Source organism: Protopterus annectens, chromosome 7.part1, assembly GCF_019279795.1.
Source record: "Protopterus annectens isolate FY-2018-M chromosome 7.part1, PAN1.0, whole genome shotgun sequence".
Lineage (NCBI taxonomy): Eukaryota > Metazoa > Chordata > Ceratodontiformes > Protopteridae > Protopterus > Protopterus annectens.
The window spans coordinates 216141289-216159346 of NC_056740.1; the positions used below are offsets into that span (position 1 = coordinate 216141289).

At 42.5% G+C, this 18058-nt stretch overlaps 1 protein-coding gene across 2 annotated transcripts in view; it reads left to right on the forward strand.

The window, feature by feature from the left end:
- The window catches only part of CLPX (caseinolytic mitochondrial matrix peptidase chaperone subunit X), a 1745917-nt gene that overhangs the window by 1040963 nt on the left and 686896 nt on the right, over positions 1–18058 (forward strand). For both annotated transcript variants that reach the window (XM_044078662.1, XM_044078663.1), the window contains one exon: positions 14962–15138. In XM_044078662.1, the coding sequence (XP_043934597.1) occupies positions 14962–15138 (177 nt within the window). The remainder of the gene's footprint in view (positions 1–14961; positions 15139–18058) is intronic.

Below are 18058 nucleotides of genomic sequence, written 5' to 3' on the forward strand. Positions count from 1 at the left end.
CCTGTTGTCCCAGGAGGACTGTCATTTGCTCAATGTCAAACTTCACTCTCTTCACCTAACAGCCTGGCATATTCTGTTTTGAACCATAGAGGGTCTCATCTTCCACAACAAGTTTTGAATGTGATTTTGGAAGCTAGAAGGCCTAGTACAAGGAAAGTGTACGCAGATAAATGGAAGAGATTTTTGTTTTGGAGTGCAGCAAAGGATTTGGATGTTTCTGAGCCTAATTTAAGTGTGGCTCTTCAATATCTTACTGAGTTATTGGACAAAGGTTTGTCCTTCTCTTCTATTAAGATTCATGCTGCAGCAATTTCAGCTCACTACGACTGTGACCCACCATTGTTTTCTCATCCTTTGTTCAAGCAATTTCTTAGAGGGGCAAAGAATATAAGACCCCCACGAAGAGCTCCTACTCCTGCTTGGGATCTCAATTTTGTGTTGGAGAAACTCACTCTACAACCTTTTGAGCCTGCAGCTACTGCTGAGTTGAAATATTTGTCATGGAAGACTGCTTTTTTTGTTGGCCATTACCTCTGCAAGAAGGGTTTCTGAATTGCAGGCCCTTATGGCAGTTGAGCCTTTCTTAATTTTCCATAAGGATAGGGTATCTTTACGTACTAATCCTTCCTTTATGCCTAAAGTGGTTTCTAGTGTGGCTTTAAACCAAACTATTCATTTGCCAACTTTTTATGCAAATCCCCAAAATAAAGGGGAAAAGATTTTGCACACTTTAGATGTACACAGGCAGTTGCGATATTATTTGGACAGAACTAAAGGGTTCAGGCAATCTCAGCAGTTATTAGTTTCTTTTGCTTTGTGTTCTCAGGGCAAGCCCGTGTCAAAACAAACTATTTCTAAGTGGATTGGGTTTTGCATTGCTTTCTGTTATTCCCATCATGGCAAAGAGATTCCAGCTGGGATTAGGCCTCATTCCACTAGGGCTACTGCCACTTCAACAGCTTTTTGAGGGGTGGCAACTAAGGATATTTTGGAGGCAGCTACTTGGAGTTCAGTGCATACTTTCTCTAGGCATTACCACCTTCCACTGTACTCTAAATCCAGGGCTGGTTTTGCCACTGCTGTTTTGCAGGGCATTTTGGCAGCTCCTGCTTCATTATAGTTTAGCCATCCTCCCTTACCTCTGCTTTGGGATTCTACCCAAGTGTTAGGACTGCAGCAATGTGAGATGAAGAACATAGTACAGTTTTGTACCTACCATAAATGTAGATGTTCAAGATCCACATTGCTGCAGTCCAATTACCCTCCCTCCTTCCCTCTGTAGTTTGAGGCGGTTGTGTGGGCTGGGTTATCAATCTGAGGTATATTGTATATGTTGTTTATATTGTACATATTTTTAGTGTTAGGTTGGTTGGTTGTTTGGTTGTTGTCTATGGGTTTTGACCTTTCTTTTTAGGGTCTTCTGACATCTGGGGCAAGAAAAGACTGAGGATATGACGTCAGTCATGCGCATTTGTACCCTGACGTTCTGATGTCAGTCAAATGCGCCTTGACCGACGTCAGCCTTATACTCTGATATTCGGGCCGACCGAGGGACAGCGGACTACCCCAAGTGTTAGGACTGCAGCAATGTGGATCTTCGAACATCTACATTTATGGTAGGTACAAAACTGTACTTTCTTCGCTCTGAACCCCCAGCTGTGGGAGTTCCCCAGAGATGCTGTAGTCCATGCTTGGCCTCCTGGTTTTCTGTATGCTTACCCTCCAGTACCTCTTATTCCGAGGTTTCTACAGAAAGCTTGTCGACTGGGGAGCAAAGTGATCCTCATTTCCCCGTTTTGGCCTCGCCAGGTGTGGTTTCCCTTCCTTTGGCCTCATCTTCTGGCTCCACCTTGGATCTTGGATCCTATTCAGGATATTATTTCACACCCCTCGGGGGTTCCTCATCTGAGCCTGGACAGTTTGAAGCTCATGGCTTGGCTGCTCCAGTTCCCCTAAATGCTAGGACTCCTGGATTATCTTTTTCAGTCAGGTCTATTCTGGTTGCAGCTGATAAGTCTTCCACCAGGAAGGTTTACCATAGCAAATGGAAATGTTTTTCCTTTTGGGCTTCTCAAAGCAGTTTAGACCCTTTTATGGCTCTTGTTTCTGCTATTCTCGATTTTTTTAGCAAATATTTTTCAACAAGGAGCAAGCTCTTGTACTATCAAAGTTCAACTAGCTGCCCTTTCTCATTTTCATGTGGACGAGAATTCTGCTTCTCTAGCCTCTTCCAGACTGTGTAAACCCTTTATTAAAGGTACTTTCCTATTACGCCCTCCTGTCAAATATCCTGTTCCCCCATGGGACCTTACTATGGTTCTTCAAGCTTTGGTCGCTCCACCATCTGAACCTGCAGCAACCACGAATCTTAATTTTTGTCTTGGAAAACAGCGTTTCTAATGGCTATCACCTCTGCTAAAAGAGTTTCAGAACTGCAAGCGTTGTCTATTGAAGTTCCATACGTGATTTTCCATAAGGACAGGGTTTCCCTTCGTACCAATCCATCCTTTCTTCCCAAGGTAGCATCACAAGTTAACATCAGTCAGACCATTAAATTATCTGTTTTCTTTCCAAATTTTGCTAACAAAATGGAATATAGACTCCACTTGTTGGATGTTCATAGACAGTTACGATTTTATTTATGCAGGACTAGAACCTGTCATAAATCTGACCAATTGTTTGTGTCCTTCTCCAAACCTTTTTTGGTAAACCTATCTCTAAGGTCACTATCGCTAGGTGGATTTCCTTGTGCATCCTTCAGGTCTCTAAGGGTAAAGGTTCGTCTCCTCCGGGTCATGTGAAAGCTCATTCGACTAGGTCAGTGGCTACTACTGTGGCCTTTTGGTCGAGAGTCTCATTGGATGATATTTGTTCTGCACCTACTTGGTTCTCATCTCATACCTTTATTTCTCACTATAAATTGGATTTGATTTCTAGAAGGAGAGCATCTTTTGGTTCTGCGGTGCTCCTGAATATCTTTCCATGAGGGCCACCCAGGAGTTTAGTAGCTAGGGACTCCGTCCCACAGGTTGAAGATCAAATGAAGTAAGCTACTTCAGATAAAGAAGTTATGTACTCACCATAACATTCCATCTGAGTAGTTCTAATTCATTTGTCTTCAGCCATCCCTCCCTCCTTCCCCCTGGCCTTACAATATGGACAGCCTGTTTGGCTGAAGTTTAGGTGCGCAAGGTTTTTTTCAGGTCGGGGTCTCAGTATAAGTGGCAGTAAACTCAATCTGGGGATTGGAAGGTAGTGGAAGTGTATTATGGGTAAGGGGAGGAGCTTGGAGCTCAGAGCAGATTCTAGTGAAATTGCTGTTTCGGATCTGATACGGATCCGGTACCCTCAGGTTGAAGACAAATGAAGTAGAACTACTCAGATGGAACGTTATGGTGAATACATAACTTCTTTTTTTCAAGCAAACAATTTCTTCTTGGATCTCTAAAGCTATTGTGTTTTGTTATGACTTTTATAGGAAATCTCCATCCTCTCTCACAGCTCACTCTACCACATCTGTTGCCTCATCAGGAGCTTTCTTTAAAAGTCTGGATGCCCATTTCATTTTGGCGGCTGTTACTTGGTCATCTGTTCATACTTTTACTAAACATTACAAGTTGGACACTATCTCTAAATCCAGGGCAGGGCTACAGCAAATATGCATGGATTTGTAGAAAAAGTTTCCTCACTTTCTTCCTCTACTCCCTTCTCCTCCCTGGGTTCTTTCTGAGCTTTGACACTCTCCCATATGTAAAGAATACTGCAACATTGAATAGAAGGACATAGAATAGTTATGTAAAATCTTACCATAACCATAAATGTCCTTCTCTTCTATGTTTCAGTATTTTGTCCCACCCGCCTTCCCCCCTACAGCTTGTTTCTTCCTAGGATGACTACCTTTTTTGTTTGGCTTTTACACTCTTGTTTCTCATGGGGCTAACTTATTCTGAGAATAGTACGGACAGACGTCCCTTTTGTGGCTGACATTGTCAGTACCTACGTGCAACGACCCACATACTGGCAGTGGCTGTAAGCTTTTGTATACAGGCCAGACGTCGGGTCGATGGGCGAATTGCTACCCATATGTAAAAAATACTGCAGTAAAGAAGAGAAGGACTTCTATGGTTATGGTAAAATTTTACACAACTGTTCTTTCTTCAGGTGCTGTATAATTTTAGTGGCATCTATAATGCAGCTCATAGTATCTTCTAGCTGTGCATTATGTTCCTTAGCTTCTGCTATGTAGTTAACAAGCTGTGATCTTACTTGGCTAATGTCACTACAGAAAGTATATTGAGATCATCTCAATGTTTGCATCATGACTGTATCATGAAAGTCTGATTTGTAATTTAGGAGCTATTGTACTCCTAGATGTATTGAATTCCAGTGCACTCAACAGTTTGCTTGCTTGCTTTGTTTTTATTTTTTTCTGTCAGGCCAAATCATAAAGTTTAATTTCCCAGTCTTACTTCTATTTAGAGTTGCAAAAAGCTTTTTTCGGAATATACTTTAATGCTGTGTTTCACAAATCTGTATCAGAGTGACTAGAGAGCATGTCTACTTGCTATAAACAGCATCACCAGAATTAATGGGAAGAGATTTTTTTCTTCTGCCCTCTTGTACATTCCAGAGAAGACGAGAGAGATACTGTTCCCTTCTAGTGGTTAGCAGTTTCATTGAGAACGTGTAGCTGTTTCAGATGGTGGTTCATCAGTAAGTCTTGCCCCTGCTTCTTCTTTGCATTTTGTGTGGGCCACTGGTCTTGTGAACACCTTCTAACCTAGTAACATTTGAGGTACCTCACAAGAACTTCCCTTGATTTTCTGCATTGCTTTCTTTATAAGGTGCTTCCATTTTGCCTGTCTGAAAGAGAGAGAGAGATGAACATAATCATGAATTCCTTAAGTCAAATCTCCAACCTTTTTCTGGAGCTGAAGTCCAGGAAATTGGATTCAGGTTTTGTGGATGTTTGATGCTAAGGAAATGAGTGTCTGCCACAAGGAAAAATATAGTCCCTCCACAGGTTCCCTTTCCTGTTTCCTGGTGTGAAGAGGGAGGATCTTTATTAGTCAGGCTGTGAGGAAAAGGCTGAAGTCATTTTCATTGCCTGTTGGTGCCAAAAAAGGCTGTGCTTTTATGCACTTGCATTTCTAACCATGCAGCAGAGTATTTCAGTTAGTTCGGGAGGTTCCCAGCTGCATTGCAGGAATTGATTGTCTCATTAGAGCAGGAACCACACATGCATTTCATTTAATCTCCAAACACTGGTAACCAAAAAAAAAAACCTCTTATGAGGAATGTAACATTCCACTGTCGTGTAAAATAAACACGGGCAAAACTCCATTCCACATTTGTTAAACACACAAACTCTACATTAACTACGTTAAACAGGACTTCAGAAGAAATTAACTGTGGAGTAGAACAGTTTTTGCCTATGTTTATTTTTCATGGGAGTGGTGTGTTAAAGTCCCCTGAAGTGTTTATTCAGTTTCCATTGCTTCACTAGAGCTTTTAATATTTACAAATCTTCTGTCTGAGGTTTCAGAACTCCTTGAAGCTACTAGAAAATCTTCAACTAAACATACTTGAATAAAACTGGCTTTCTATCTGGATGGAAAAGTATCCTTTTCTATCACATTTGTTGAACTTCCATGTCTTCCTGACCTGCTTTATACCCTCGTTTAGTTTTGGGGCAAGTTAAATATGGTCAGGCTACATTTATGTATCATTTTAATACAGCATGATCTTGTGCCTACTAGAACTCTGCTTTGGCATAAGCTTGCACAGCGGTTCCTGCAGATTATTTCATCTCTGGCCTCCTTTTGAAGAAACCCTTTCCTTCATATGCTGTGTATTAAATTAATCTAATGATATCCTTCCCATTCTTCCTAATGAATGGGTCTAGGATCTGATCCTCTGATCCAACTCGGCTGCAAATACAAGACTTTGGATCTGAATCTCGAGCTCCTCCCTGTAATGCCCTACTCCATCCCCAACTCCTCAGAGCTCGTTTGATGCCAATGGAACAAGATCACAATTGAATGTCGTGTGTGAGTGTGTGCCTTTTTTGTCTGCATCTCAAAAATGTTATTTTAAAAGAGTTAAATATTAGAATTAGTGTTCTCTCCTCCTCCCTTTAATTGTTTCTAGTAGTTTGCTGGCATTAGGTGTTTATTACCTATCAGTTCTCCTTCATGCCTTCTTGGAGCCCCTCTTATATCTATAACTTTAGTTGTGTATTTAAAAAAAAAACGTTTCTTTGGGTTTGGAAGTAGATAGCTTAGTTTAGTGCTTGTCTTTGTACACTGTGCTAGTTCTTGTACAATTTTGTATAGTTCTTAAGCTACTGTTACAGGGTTAACCTGTATCTCCTTGGTTGTAACCTTTTCGCTTTATAGCTGCTTGAGTTTGGTTTCATAGAGTGTGTTGTTCCTGTTTTTGTGTACAGTTCTATAATAAGATTGTGGACCTGTCTGAGAAGCCCGGCTTTAAGAAATGCTCTTCTTGTGGACATAAGATTCCCAATTCTGATGCCCACACAAAGTCCGCGTATTGTCTGGGGCGAGAACATCTCAAGTCAGCCAGCAAGATGTACACCTTTTTTTTTTAACCCCAGAGCTCTTTCTGACCAGCGCAATAAATTAATAATTAAAGGCTTACTTCCAGCTTCTTCTTTTGGGGCTCAAACCCCCTCTAAATCTCATCAAGGCTCCTCAGATTCCAAGAAACGAGCCCTCCAGAAGTCTCAGAGGGACTCGTTGGAGCTTCCTGAAAATCATGGAAAGAGTTCGGATCCGACCTCTTTGGATCCAAAGACAGTAGCACCTACCTTGGATCCAGTAGGCATGATTACCATCATCAGCTCTGCCGTACCATCCACTTCCTACTCTGGTCCTAGACCCTTTGATCCAACAGCTTAGGAGCTGGTCACCAGATTTGCTGTGAGACCTGTTTCTCTGGCGCTGCCATGTCAATTATTTCAAGCCCCAAAGAAGCAGTCCAATCCATCATCTTGTAGCATCATCCTGATCTTCTAGGAGCATGACGGAGGCAGATATAGGCAGGATGATGCAGAGATTCCTTAGAGCTCAGATCCAGATGGGTGTCTTGCCAGCTTTGTCCCATCTTGGATCTGTGAGCAAACCTGAACAACTGATACTACCTCTTTCTCCGATCCAACCTGTGATTTTGGAGTCTCAGGATCCATGATCTGATCTGTGAGACTTTTGTGTCAGATCTGAGGAAGCTCCCTTTCTCTGCTCTGACTGTATCCCTGCCCATTCCTGTTCTGATATCTTCAGACCAGGGCAGGTCTTGGATCCGAGAGGTCAGCACCGGGTCGAGGGGTTTGGTTCATCTCCTACTTTGTCAGATCCTTCCTTTCCCCTCTGTGCCTCGGCTTTGGATCTCTCGGATCTGATTCTCTCCAGAGGGCTTGGATCCGGGGTTGGCCCCAACCTTCCTTCTTCGGTTGCTTCATCTCGAGGAGGGGAGGAGAGGTTTCCCCAGGTCCGTCAGCTTTCCAGGTAGTAGAAAGGGCTTTCTCTTCACTTAGAGAGCCTTTCTCTGTAGTCTCGGATCCTATCCCTCGCCCCTCATCTGGAGCTCTGAGACCATCGTCTGTGCTGCTCAGGGTCTGCCAACTCAGGAAGGCCTCCACACGTGTTCCCCAGAGGGATTACCCATTCCCAAGCACCCCGTGGAAGAGGTACCTCAGAAGAGAACATGTAATAAGAGGCATGTAGACTCATCTTTGGAGTCTCTCACAGAAGACACCAATTTTGATGTTGGAGAAGGAATCCCCCCAGTCGCCACCTGATGATGTCTCCTTTGGGGACATCCTGGAAATCTTTAAACAGAAAGGTGATTGGTCTTCCCAAACTCCTCCTCCTGAGGAATTGGTGTTCCTGGATGATTTTGAGGCTGGTCTATCTATGTCTTGGATGATTCCCCTGGTGGATAAATTTATTGACCTGGTTTCCCATTAGGCTTGGAAGGAACCAGACACTGTCGAACCCATCCCCAAGTGCCTGGATACGTTTTTGGTTCCCCCTTCAGACAGACCTCACTGGAGCAAGGAAATCCCAGTTGATGCCATTGTTGTGGCAGCGGCTGTTAAGGAGGAGCTAGTGGAACAAAGCTCGTTTACCCACCCACCAAATAGGGAGTCCAGAGTGGTGGACAGATTTGGAAAGTGGATATAAGCCTCGGCCACATTTGCACTGAGGTTGTTAAATTACCTGGCACGTTTTGCTCGTCTAGGGAGAGATTTGATCAAGGAGCTTTCAACTTCTCTCTGTCTCACTCTCTCTCTGGCCATGTCTGCAGAGGATCTCAAGAAAGTTTCTCCCTAGCTTGGCTTTTCTTTTGTCTGTTGCCAGTTCATGGATGAGGCTGATCTCCCATACAGGGGAGGGCACCTCATGAGTAGGTGGGTTCAGGCATAGCCGTTAGGAGACTTGCCTGGAACTCTTTAAGGCATCTTTTGTTAATGTTTCTTTTGATGGCTCCTCCTTGTTCGGGCCATCAGTGAAAGGTACACTTACCCACAGCAAGCAGGAAGGAAAGACCCTGTCTGCCTTGTGAATAAAATGTTCTACCTCTCAACATACCTTTTCTAGGAATTGGAGAGGTGGTAAGAAAATGTGGTTCCAGAAATCTCAGGGACTTTTCCAGGACTCGCGCTGGGATACTTCCTCCAGAGCCAAAGGAGGAGGAGGAGGTTTCAATAGCAGACGTTGCCTCAGAGGCAGAGGGGGTCTGCAAAACTAGGGCTTCAGAGATCCTTTCTCTGATAGGCCCTATCAGTGCTCCTGAAGTGCTGCCCCACTGTCCAACTCTGGAAGCACTCTGGGATTGTTTTTCCCTGCATCTGGATGCCTAGACAAATATCACAAAAATGCATGGGTGCTAAGTATAATATCCAGAGTTTACTACATACCCTTTTCCCTTCCACCTACTGTCCCAAGTAAGAAACTTCCCAACGTTCCACCCAGTCAGAGGGAATACACAGCTCAAGAGATTCCGAAGCTGCTATACAAAAAGAGTCATCCAGGAGGTCCCACTCAAACAAATAGGATTCAGAACTTACTCCCACTTCTTTTTAGTGCCAAAGAAAACAGGGGATCTGAAACCAGTTCTGCATCTAAGCATTCTGAATCAGTATGTAAAGAAGTCAAAGTTTCAAATGGTTACAGTTTTGTCCATCTTTCCTCTTCTGCTGATGGACAATTGAATGTGCTGTATAGATCTCCAAGGTGCATACTATCATATCAAAATAGACAGGCACTGCAGGAGATACCTGCATTTTCGGCTGGGAGCCAATCATTACCAATTCAGAGCATTGCCCTTTGGACTCACCACAGTCTCCAGGGTGTTCAAATGCATGGCAGTCGTGGCAGCTCATTTGAGAGTCAAAGGATTCTAGGTGTTTCCCTGTCACGAAGATTGGCTCCTCTCTGCCCAAACTAGGCATTATAGGTTCATAGGTTGGTACCAGGCTATCGGCCCTAGGGCCTATACAAGCCTAGCCATAACAATTCCCTGGCTATTTCTTATAGGTTTCTTACAGGTTCATTAACTTCTGCAAGGCCAGGGATTATGTGCTTCAGATCTCCAACTCTGTAGATATTACAATAAACCTTGCCAAATCGACTCCTGTACAATCTCTGGAATTTATAGGAACTCAACTGGATACTATGACTCAAGTGGCGTCATTACCTCATCATCACATTACATCACTGAGAAATCAGTTGGTGGACATACTGTCTTGTCCATCCCCTCCAGCAAAACTAGTGTTACAAGCTCTTGGGTCAGTGTCAGCTGCCAGTCTTCTAGTTCCTCTGGCAAGATTCGTCATGCGAATCCTTCAGTGAACACTGACGGTTCAGTGGTCCAGTCTTTGCCATTTGCAGACATCATGTTTGCTGGTGGATCCAGTCAGATGACCTGTTTCTGGGCAGACTGCTCTCTTCCTCCTCCAATAGCCACAGTGACCACGGACACTTCCCAGCTGGGTTGGGGGAGGGCATTTCATGGGAAAGATGGTGCAAGGCACATGGTCCCCCTTGGAGACAAGTTGCATATCAGTGACTTAGAGATGAGAGCAGTCCTCCTAATTTTGCAAGTCTTTCAGGATGTTCTCCCTCTGGGGACTATTGCAATCCATACGGACAACATGTCAGTAGTCTGATGCATCAACAAACAAGGAGGAACCCATTTCTACCCATTGTGCAGAGAGGCTCTTCAGACCACTTTCTTATTTTAACTCGCATACCGGGGAAAACCAGAACAGGTCCATTATGATTCCTCATGAGTGGTCCTTCAATCAAACAGTAGCAAATATGATCTTCAGCCGCTGGGGCCAGCCTTGCTGTGATCTATTTGTTTCTCCCCTCAACAAGTGCTCCAAGTACTTCACTCTGTTCCTCCCTCCGGGGGAGTTACTGAGGGATGCTCTGATTCACCATTGATCCCCAGGTCTCTTCTTCTCCTATCCCCTGCTTCCGAAGATCTTACAGAAAGCATGCAGGCTGAAGAGCTCAGTCATCCTCATTGCCCCTTTCTGGCCTCGACGGGTTTGATTCCCCTTCCTCTGGTCTCACTTGAGATGTCATCCATGGATACTGGAACCCACTCAGGATCTCCTTTCTCATCCATCAGGTATTCAACATCCCAGTCTCCATGCCTTCAAACTGACAGCATGGTTTCTCCACTTCAGTGACAGTCAGATGGTCCAGGTTTGCTTCTCCAGCCTGTGACATTGTCTTAGCCTCTCAGAAAGCATCCACCAAGAAAGTTTACAGAAGCAAATGAAAAAGATTTTCTATTTGGGCTTCCAGTCAGAATATTGACCCTTTTTCAACCCCTACTTCAAACATTCTCCTATTTCTCATTATGCTTTTTAAGGAAGAGGCTAGTTTTTCTGCTGTTAAACTTCAGCTGGCAGCTATATCCAGCTTCCATGCAGGAAATTAATCCTTATATCTGGCATCTTCCAGATTATGTAAGGCTTTCATGAAGGGAGACTTCCAATAATGGTTCCGTCTCCTTCTTGGGATTTTCCGGTGGTCCTTAAAGGGTTAATCAGAAACCTTTTGAACAGGCGAACAGATGCGATATGAAGCTTCTTTCTTGGAAGACGATATTTTTAGTAGCTATCACTTCAGCAAAAAGAATTTCTGAGCTCCAGGCCTTATTGGCCAGGCCTCCTTGCATTATTTTCCATAAGAATATGGTGTATCTTTGAACCAACCCTTCATTTCTGCCAAAAGTGGCCACTGAGACTAACATTAACCAGTCCATTCAGTTACCAATTTTCTTTCCAAATTTTGCTAATAAAGGCGTTTTTATACTGCACCTGCTTGATGTTCTCAGACAATTACGTTTTTATCTTCACAGAACAAAACAGTACAAGAAGTCTGATCAGTTGTTTGTGTGCTTTTTCCCTAACCGCTTGGGTCAAGCAGTTTCCAAAATTACTTTAGCCAAATGGATCCCTGATTGTATTTTGCTGCTTTATTCTCAAAAAGTTTGGAGTTGTCTCATCCTTCTAGAGCTCACTTCACTAGCTCTATGGCTACATTATATGCTTTTTCCTCAGGAGCCTCACTTGACGACATCTGCGCTGCAGCCAGTTGTTCCACAATTCATACCTTTGTTATGGATTACAAGTTAGACATTGTTTCCAGAAGCAGAGTTTCTTTTGGTTTGACAGTGCTCCAGCATGTCCTTCCTTGAGGGCCTCCTGAGAGTTATGTAGCTGGGGACTCTGACCCATTCGTGAGGAAAAATGAAAAAGTACAACACAGATGACAAGTTATAGTAAGTACGTAACTTATAATTAATCTTATCTGTGTACCTTTCATATCAGCTAGTTCAGAAAATCTGAAGGTGGGCTGTTGGAAAACTATTTTTGGTGGCTGTTAAATTCACTACATGGATTTTGGAGCTTTATGCCCTTATTTAATGAAGAACCTTGCTTGGTTATCTCTTAAGGGTATACCTATGCTTCCTATCTAAAGTGGGTTTACAGCTGTCCCTCAGTTATTCCATCTGTTTCCCTGGGATGCAGTCTAAAGGCTGAGAGGGACCGAGGTATCTTCATATCTTGGCCTTGTACTGCAAGTTCAATTTTTTTTTTCTCTTGATCTCTACACCTGAGCATGCAAGCCAGTTCTGCTGCTGCTGTTCACTTGACCAATTTAATTGGTTCTCCTTCATGTGAACCTTCAAAACCATTTGTTCCCTTTGGGGTACGAGTCAAGTACCTAGAGTGATGTCATCTGTGGTGGTTTTAATGGCGAGGGTACTCCCTCATACATGCCCATTTGTTTTTCCTGGTGTTGAGCTTGCAGTAGACTACTCTTGCTTCCAAAAATGATGTAAACACACGGACCATACTGCTGGAGTAAATGCCTCTGTACCTTCTGTTGTCTCCCCAAGAAACTCATATGGAATGTGTTTATGGGTACATTAATCATCAACTATAAGAGAGCGTCATAGATGTAGCCACTTTATTTAGCAACCTGTGTCCATTTTGCTTCTTCAATATCAAATCTACTGATCAGTCTCTGAGTTGTCTGGGTCATTGTCAGGGATTTGTCCTTTTATACCTATGAGTTGGCAAGTTCAGGTTTTACCTGAGAAGTTTGCTTAAGCTCAGGAAGATATATTAGCTGCTTGTCTCCTTTTTCCTATGTAAGCAAGGTGCAGCAGGGTTCAGTCAGAAGCCTTATTAATGGATTGCCAGCTTTTGTCACCATACAGTCATACTCTTGGCTTACCCTGGTAAAAGTCATTCAACTAGGAGGACCCACTGCCATTATTACCCGTTTCAGACATTTGTATGTTGCAGTAGTCTGCTGCAGCCACTTGGTTGCTAATACATCTGTTCACCAAACTCTGCTTTTTGGGTATTCATGCCAGGAGTCAAGACAATTTTGACATTTCTTTACTGCAATGTGGTCTTTTGAGTGTAACTTCTTTGACATCTCAGATTTTTGCCTGCCCTGTAGATCTTATTTACTGTTTGGAATTCTTCTTAATTATAACCCTGTCGGGATCCTAGGAGGTTAGAGTACAGGAAGTACTCACCATATAAGTAGGTCTTGGAGAAGGCTCTGTATGTTATATACTTATTACTTTCTCTGCATTATCATTCTGTTAAATGACCCCTTTAATTGCTGTGTGTTTTATTCTTTGTAATTATAAAAGGTTATAATTTTGTATCCATGATTAGCTTTTAGCTTTCATTTTGGCTAAGGTGGCTCTTGGCATGGAGTCTGTATAATCTACCTGTGCCTTTGTGGGTTTTTATGGGGGTGCTCTGATCTCCTTCCTTCTTCCAAAGATATAGTGTTAGGTGAATTTGCAGTCTTTAAATGTGCCTTTTGAGATGCATGTATGTTTGCATCATTTGATGGATTGACAACCCTCTACAAGATGAAGATGAACTGCTATTCCTTGTACTCTCTGAATAATGGGATAGGCTAAGTTTCCCTGAAAACCTGCATTGGATTAAGTGGGTAATCAAAGAATGAATGGATAATGTCAACTTGTATTCCAAGGGGCCAGGCTTACTGTTCTATCCTCAAATGGCAGTGGTACTGTTTATGATTGAGTGAGGTAATGAAACCTCTTATAGTGGAGTTAGAGATGCAAGAAAAATTGTATTGCAAGGCAGCAGTTGGCAAGATCTCTGCTGTTGCCCCTTGTTGAGGTAATTTTTGAATGATAGAATCAGGATTTGTGTATCTGCATTTATTTATTTTATTTGCATGACCTGTAGTCTACAAAGCAGTATTTTTTTTTGCATGTTTTTGGTCAACCCCCACCCTTGAGCTCAGGCTGCAGCTGTTCCATTTCCTTATGATACTCATTCACCTCTTTGCCTGTATTTCTCCTTTCAAATGTTTAATCAAGATCTCCCTTTCTGGAGAAAGGAACCTCACTGAATATCAGAGAGGGTGATGTCCAGCAGTCCAGTGAGTGCTTTGTCTGCCATATGGGTAATTTGTTTGTTCCCTAAATGTTCTTAATTTGTAGGCAGTTCATTGTGCCACATTGGTTTGCCTTGTGCATGCATCTGTGCAACAGCTTTCTGCTTTAGAATGCTGTCAATTATGATACTGCCTCTGGCATTTGCTTTCTCTGTTCTGAATGTGGTTAACCTATGATCTCTTCAAGTGGATGCTCCCCTTAAGGCCTAAAAGCAGGTCTTCAGTACCTTAACCCCTCTCAGAATCACTCTGATGCCCGAGTCACTCTTTGAACTTGGGTAATTATCACTAGAGTTGAACACCCTGCCTGTGTACCAGTGGGCCAGTCTTTCACCACCTTTTGTGACAGTTTGTCATGTAGTGTTATTAAATAAATAAAAGTAGCAGATTTAACTTTGAGACCAACCATAGTTATCACCATAGATTTCTTTTTAAAATTGCAGTTTTACTCTTGAAAACAGTATACCACTGTTACATTTCCACTTACTCATGCTTTACCTGCAACACAAATTAAAGTACTGGTTTCTCTTCTAGTATATGTTTTTGTAAAGTACACTGAGGGACTCCAGTTTTGCTATGTGGCAGTTTTCAGAAGAATTGGCTGAAGAATGAAGCATACCTTGTTTATAGTGACCTATGCATAATCAGCCCATGCATCGGGGAAGTGATACCTGCATGTGGTAGACAAATTGTTGGAAAATGTAATTTGCTAGTGGAAAAATGAGACCGTGAGAAATTGCTTGAGTGGTTATCTGTTGTAGATCTCTAGTACTTAAGATTTACTTTTATGATGAGTAAAACTAGACAACTGCACATTCTTGGTGTTTCTAAACATTTCGCTGCAATGTGGATTACTTCTGAAACACGAAACAATGTTTGCTTTAGTCAGTAGTTGGAAAGTTTAATAGTGAATAGATTTGTACAATTTAATGACATTTTAATATGTTTTCTTTGTAAACAGAGTTGCTACAAATTGCGGGCATCAGTCCACATGGCAATGCTTTGGGAGCATCTATGCAACAACAAGTTAATCAACAGTTACCTCAGGAAAAACGAGGAGGAGATGTTCTAGATTTGGCAAATGATGACATTAGACTAGAAAAAAGTAATATCCTTTTGCTTGGACCTACAGGGTCAGGTAGGTTGGTGTATAAAAAATGCTTCTGATTGACAGCTGCTTTAAGTAATGGAATCCTGTCTGCACTGAGGTTTGTGAATTAGAAAGAATGTGTCATCATACAAAATAGTGATCTTGTCTGTTGCGGACTACTTCACATGATATCTTTTTTGAGAGCTATAGTCTTTGAGGGGAGCTGCCTGGCACAACACCCCATTGCTGCTAATATTTTTATAACAGATTCTTGTGGCTAACCTGGACCCGTGAACTTTGTATACATTAACATCTAAAAACACAATTTTATTGCAAATATGGATAGGGTGGTCACTTAAGGTATCAAATAAAACACCTATAGAGAGGATTTTGTTTGCAGCATTAGAAAATCTAATTCATGGTACAGGCTCTACCAATTTTTTTTATTTTACCTTGTGGGAATTGAAATAAGCTGAGTGAAGCCATATAGATTAATGACGTTAGAAGGACTGTCACAGTCATTAATTTGCCAGTGAGTGTTCAGGTGTCCAAAAATTATTGTCTCAAGTGAGATATTTGTTGATGCCTAATACAGAAGATGTCCTTCCATATTACTGTTGCAGTATTCATAAGGTGTGGAATCTCCCGCCAAGGATAGCTCAAGTCCGGCCAGTATACCAAGCTTTTACATTCTCCTCGCAGTATACGTGAGATGTATGCTCCCCACATAGGTGTTGGGCATAAAGGTAGCATACAAACATTGCATACTCGAACTTTCTTTGCTGCCGGTCCAAACGCCAGTTTTATGTCAGTCTGAATGCCCTTCGATGAGCTGGTTTCTACCAAGATGCTTACAGATAACAGCCCTATTGAGGTTCCTTCTTTTTCTTCCTTTACTTGTGTACTGAGGTTCCTTCCTTTACTTGTGTACTGAGGGTTCATGTCATCCAGGAAATAAAAATGTCAGTGTGGGAGGCAGATTCCCCATAAAGAATGTTATAAGAAGTGTTAGGTTTTCCTGGGTGCTTCACAGAATCATACCCAGTGTACCATTTGTCAGGCCTTTGTTCCCAAAATGCTTCACAGTCACCTGTCCTTCCTGTCTATTTATCTTGAGAATGAACACCTCAACATTTTGACCCAAGGTACTTTGGCCAAATCCACCTGCCCTGAGGTGCGGCTCCTCTTGAAAAGAAGACCAAGAAGTCTTGGCCTGATTCTCCTGCTCTCCAGTCTCTGCTAGACATTTCTGTTAGGTGAGTGAAGACCCTGAAGACTGCCTTTTGCAGTCACTGGTTTCCTCTCAGCAACCCTATTGGAGACCAGCATGGAACCAGCTTCTTGCACATCCTCTGAAGCAATGCTGAAGCCCATGGCAGATGTTGAGGGGAATCATGTCTGACCATTTCCAAAGGGCTTAGTAGGAATCCCCATATTCTGGTGTGGGAAGAAATCCTTGGTACTCTTACTGAATCTAGACATTGCTCTGAGTCTCCTATGTTGGTCAAGGCAGACATCCTTTGCAGAAAACTAAGCACATTACTCCTATTGCTAAGGATCCTCAGACTGAATGACAGTGCCAGGATGGTCTTAAGACCACTTCAAAGAGTATCTCTTCCTGCTTTTCCATGGTCCTCTGCTTCATTTAAAAGAACTAGGGAGTCTGATTGTTCACATGGATTCAGGGAATGAGTCGACCTACTTATCAAAAATTACATACCTTTTAGACTGTTGGTCTGAGGATTCTTGAGTCCTGACTCTTTTAAGTAGTGTCTTTTGGGGTCACGGTAGTACACATGGTGGCATATTTTAAATGGGCCTGCTGACAAGTCTGTGATATTCAAAAGGGGTGTTCTGAGCTGTTGCAGATGGAATTTCCTAAACCTTCTTCTGTCCTCCTGTGTTGGATGCTTTGGATACATTTACAGGGGTTTCTTGGCTCCTGACTCCTAACCTTCGGTCCCTAAGAAGCCTGACCATTTTTATAAGGTGCCCGAGGTCTTTTAGTACATCTATAGGTATCCTCCTTCAGACCCTGCTGTGATCTATTTCTGCTGACAAGCCAGCTAAGCTTTTGCTTTCTTCCAGACTCCTTAATTCTGATAAATACAGTAAGGATATGGAGAAGTTGGGGAAGAAAGTGTACACTTCTGGCACTCTGGCCTTCAGGGCAGTTAATTGTCAAATCCATATGACCAGGTATGTTTTGGCCATTTTGTCACACCTTGTGTTCGGGGGAGGGGGCCTGACCTTCGTGATTATAAAAGAAAGACTGCTGCCCTCTCCTTATTAACTTCCACTTATGAGGTTGCTCATCACTCCATCAGATGTAGTTACAACACAGCTTGTGCATCCTCTAGAGCTACTGCTTCCACTTCAGTTATGAAGAGGTACTCTTTGTTTTGCCTCCATGCTTTACCTGATGATCTTAAGGCCAAGCTCTTAGATGCCCCTTTAAACAATCAGAATCTCTTTGTAGCAGCTGCTGCTGACTTGTTTAAGACTCTACAAGTCAAAGATAAAGTGATGCAGAATCTTAAACAAATATTTGTTTCTTCAATACCCTAATTTCAAGGAAACTGTACTTCTAAGTCTGCCTTTGTACGTAGGCAACCTCCTCAGACTTCTAAAGGAAGAAGATTCCTAGGCATATTTTGGCTGATATACCCACTCAGACTTATACAACTCAAAAGACCCCTTTTCAGGATGAGTATACTTTGATCTTACACAGTTTATCCCTTTCTCCTTGGCCAGGTTCCTCTGTTCTCAGACTTTCCCTCTCTAACTTGCAACCGATGATTTCAGACTCTTGGATACTCTCCATTATCAGTCATGGTTATTTTATGGTCTTGAAATATCTTTCCCTCTTCTCAGGTTTTCTTCAACTTCCCCAGACCAGTTTCCTAATTTTTCTGGAGTTCTGCAAGATTTACTGGATCAGTATACCATTCAACCTGTTCCAGTACCC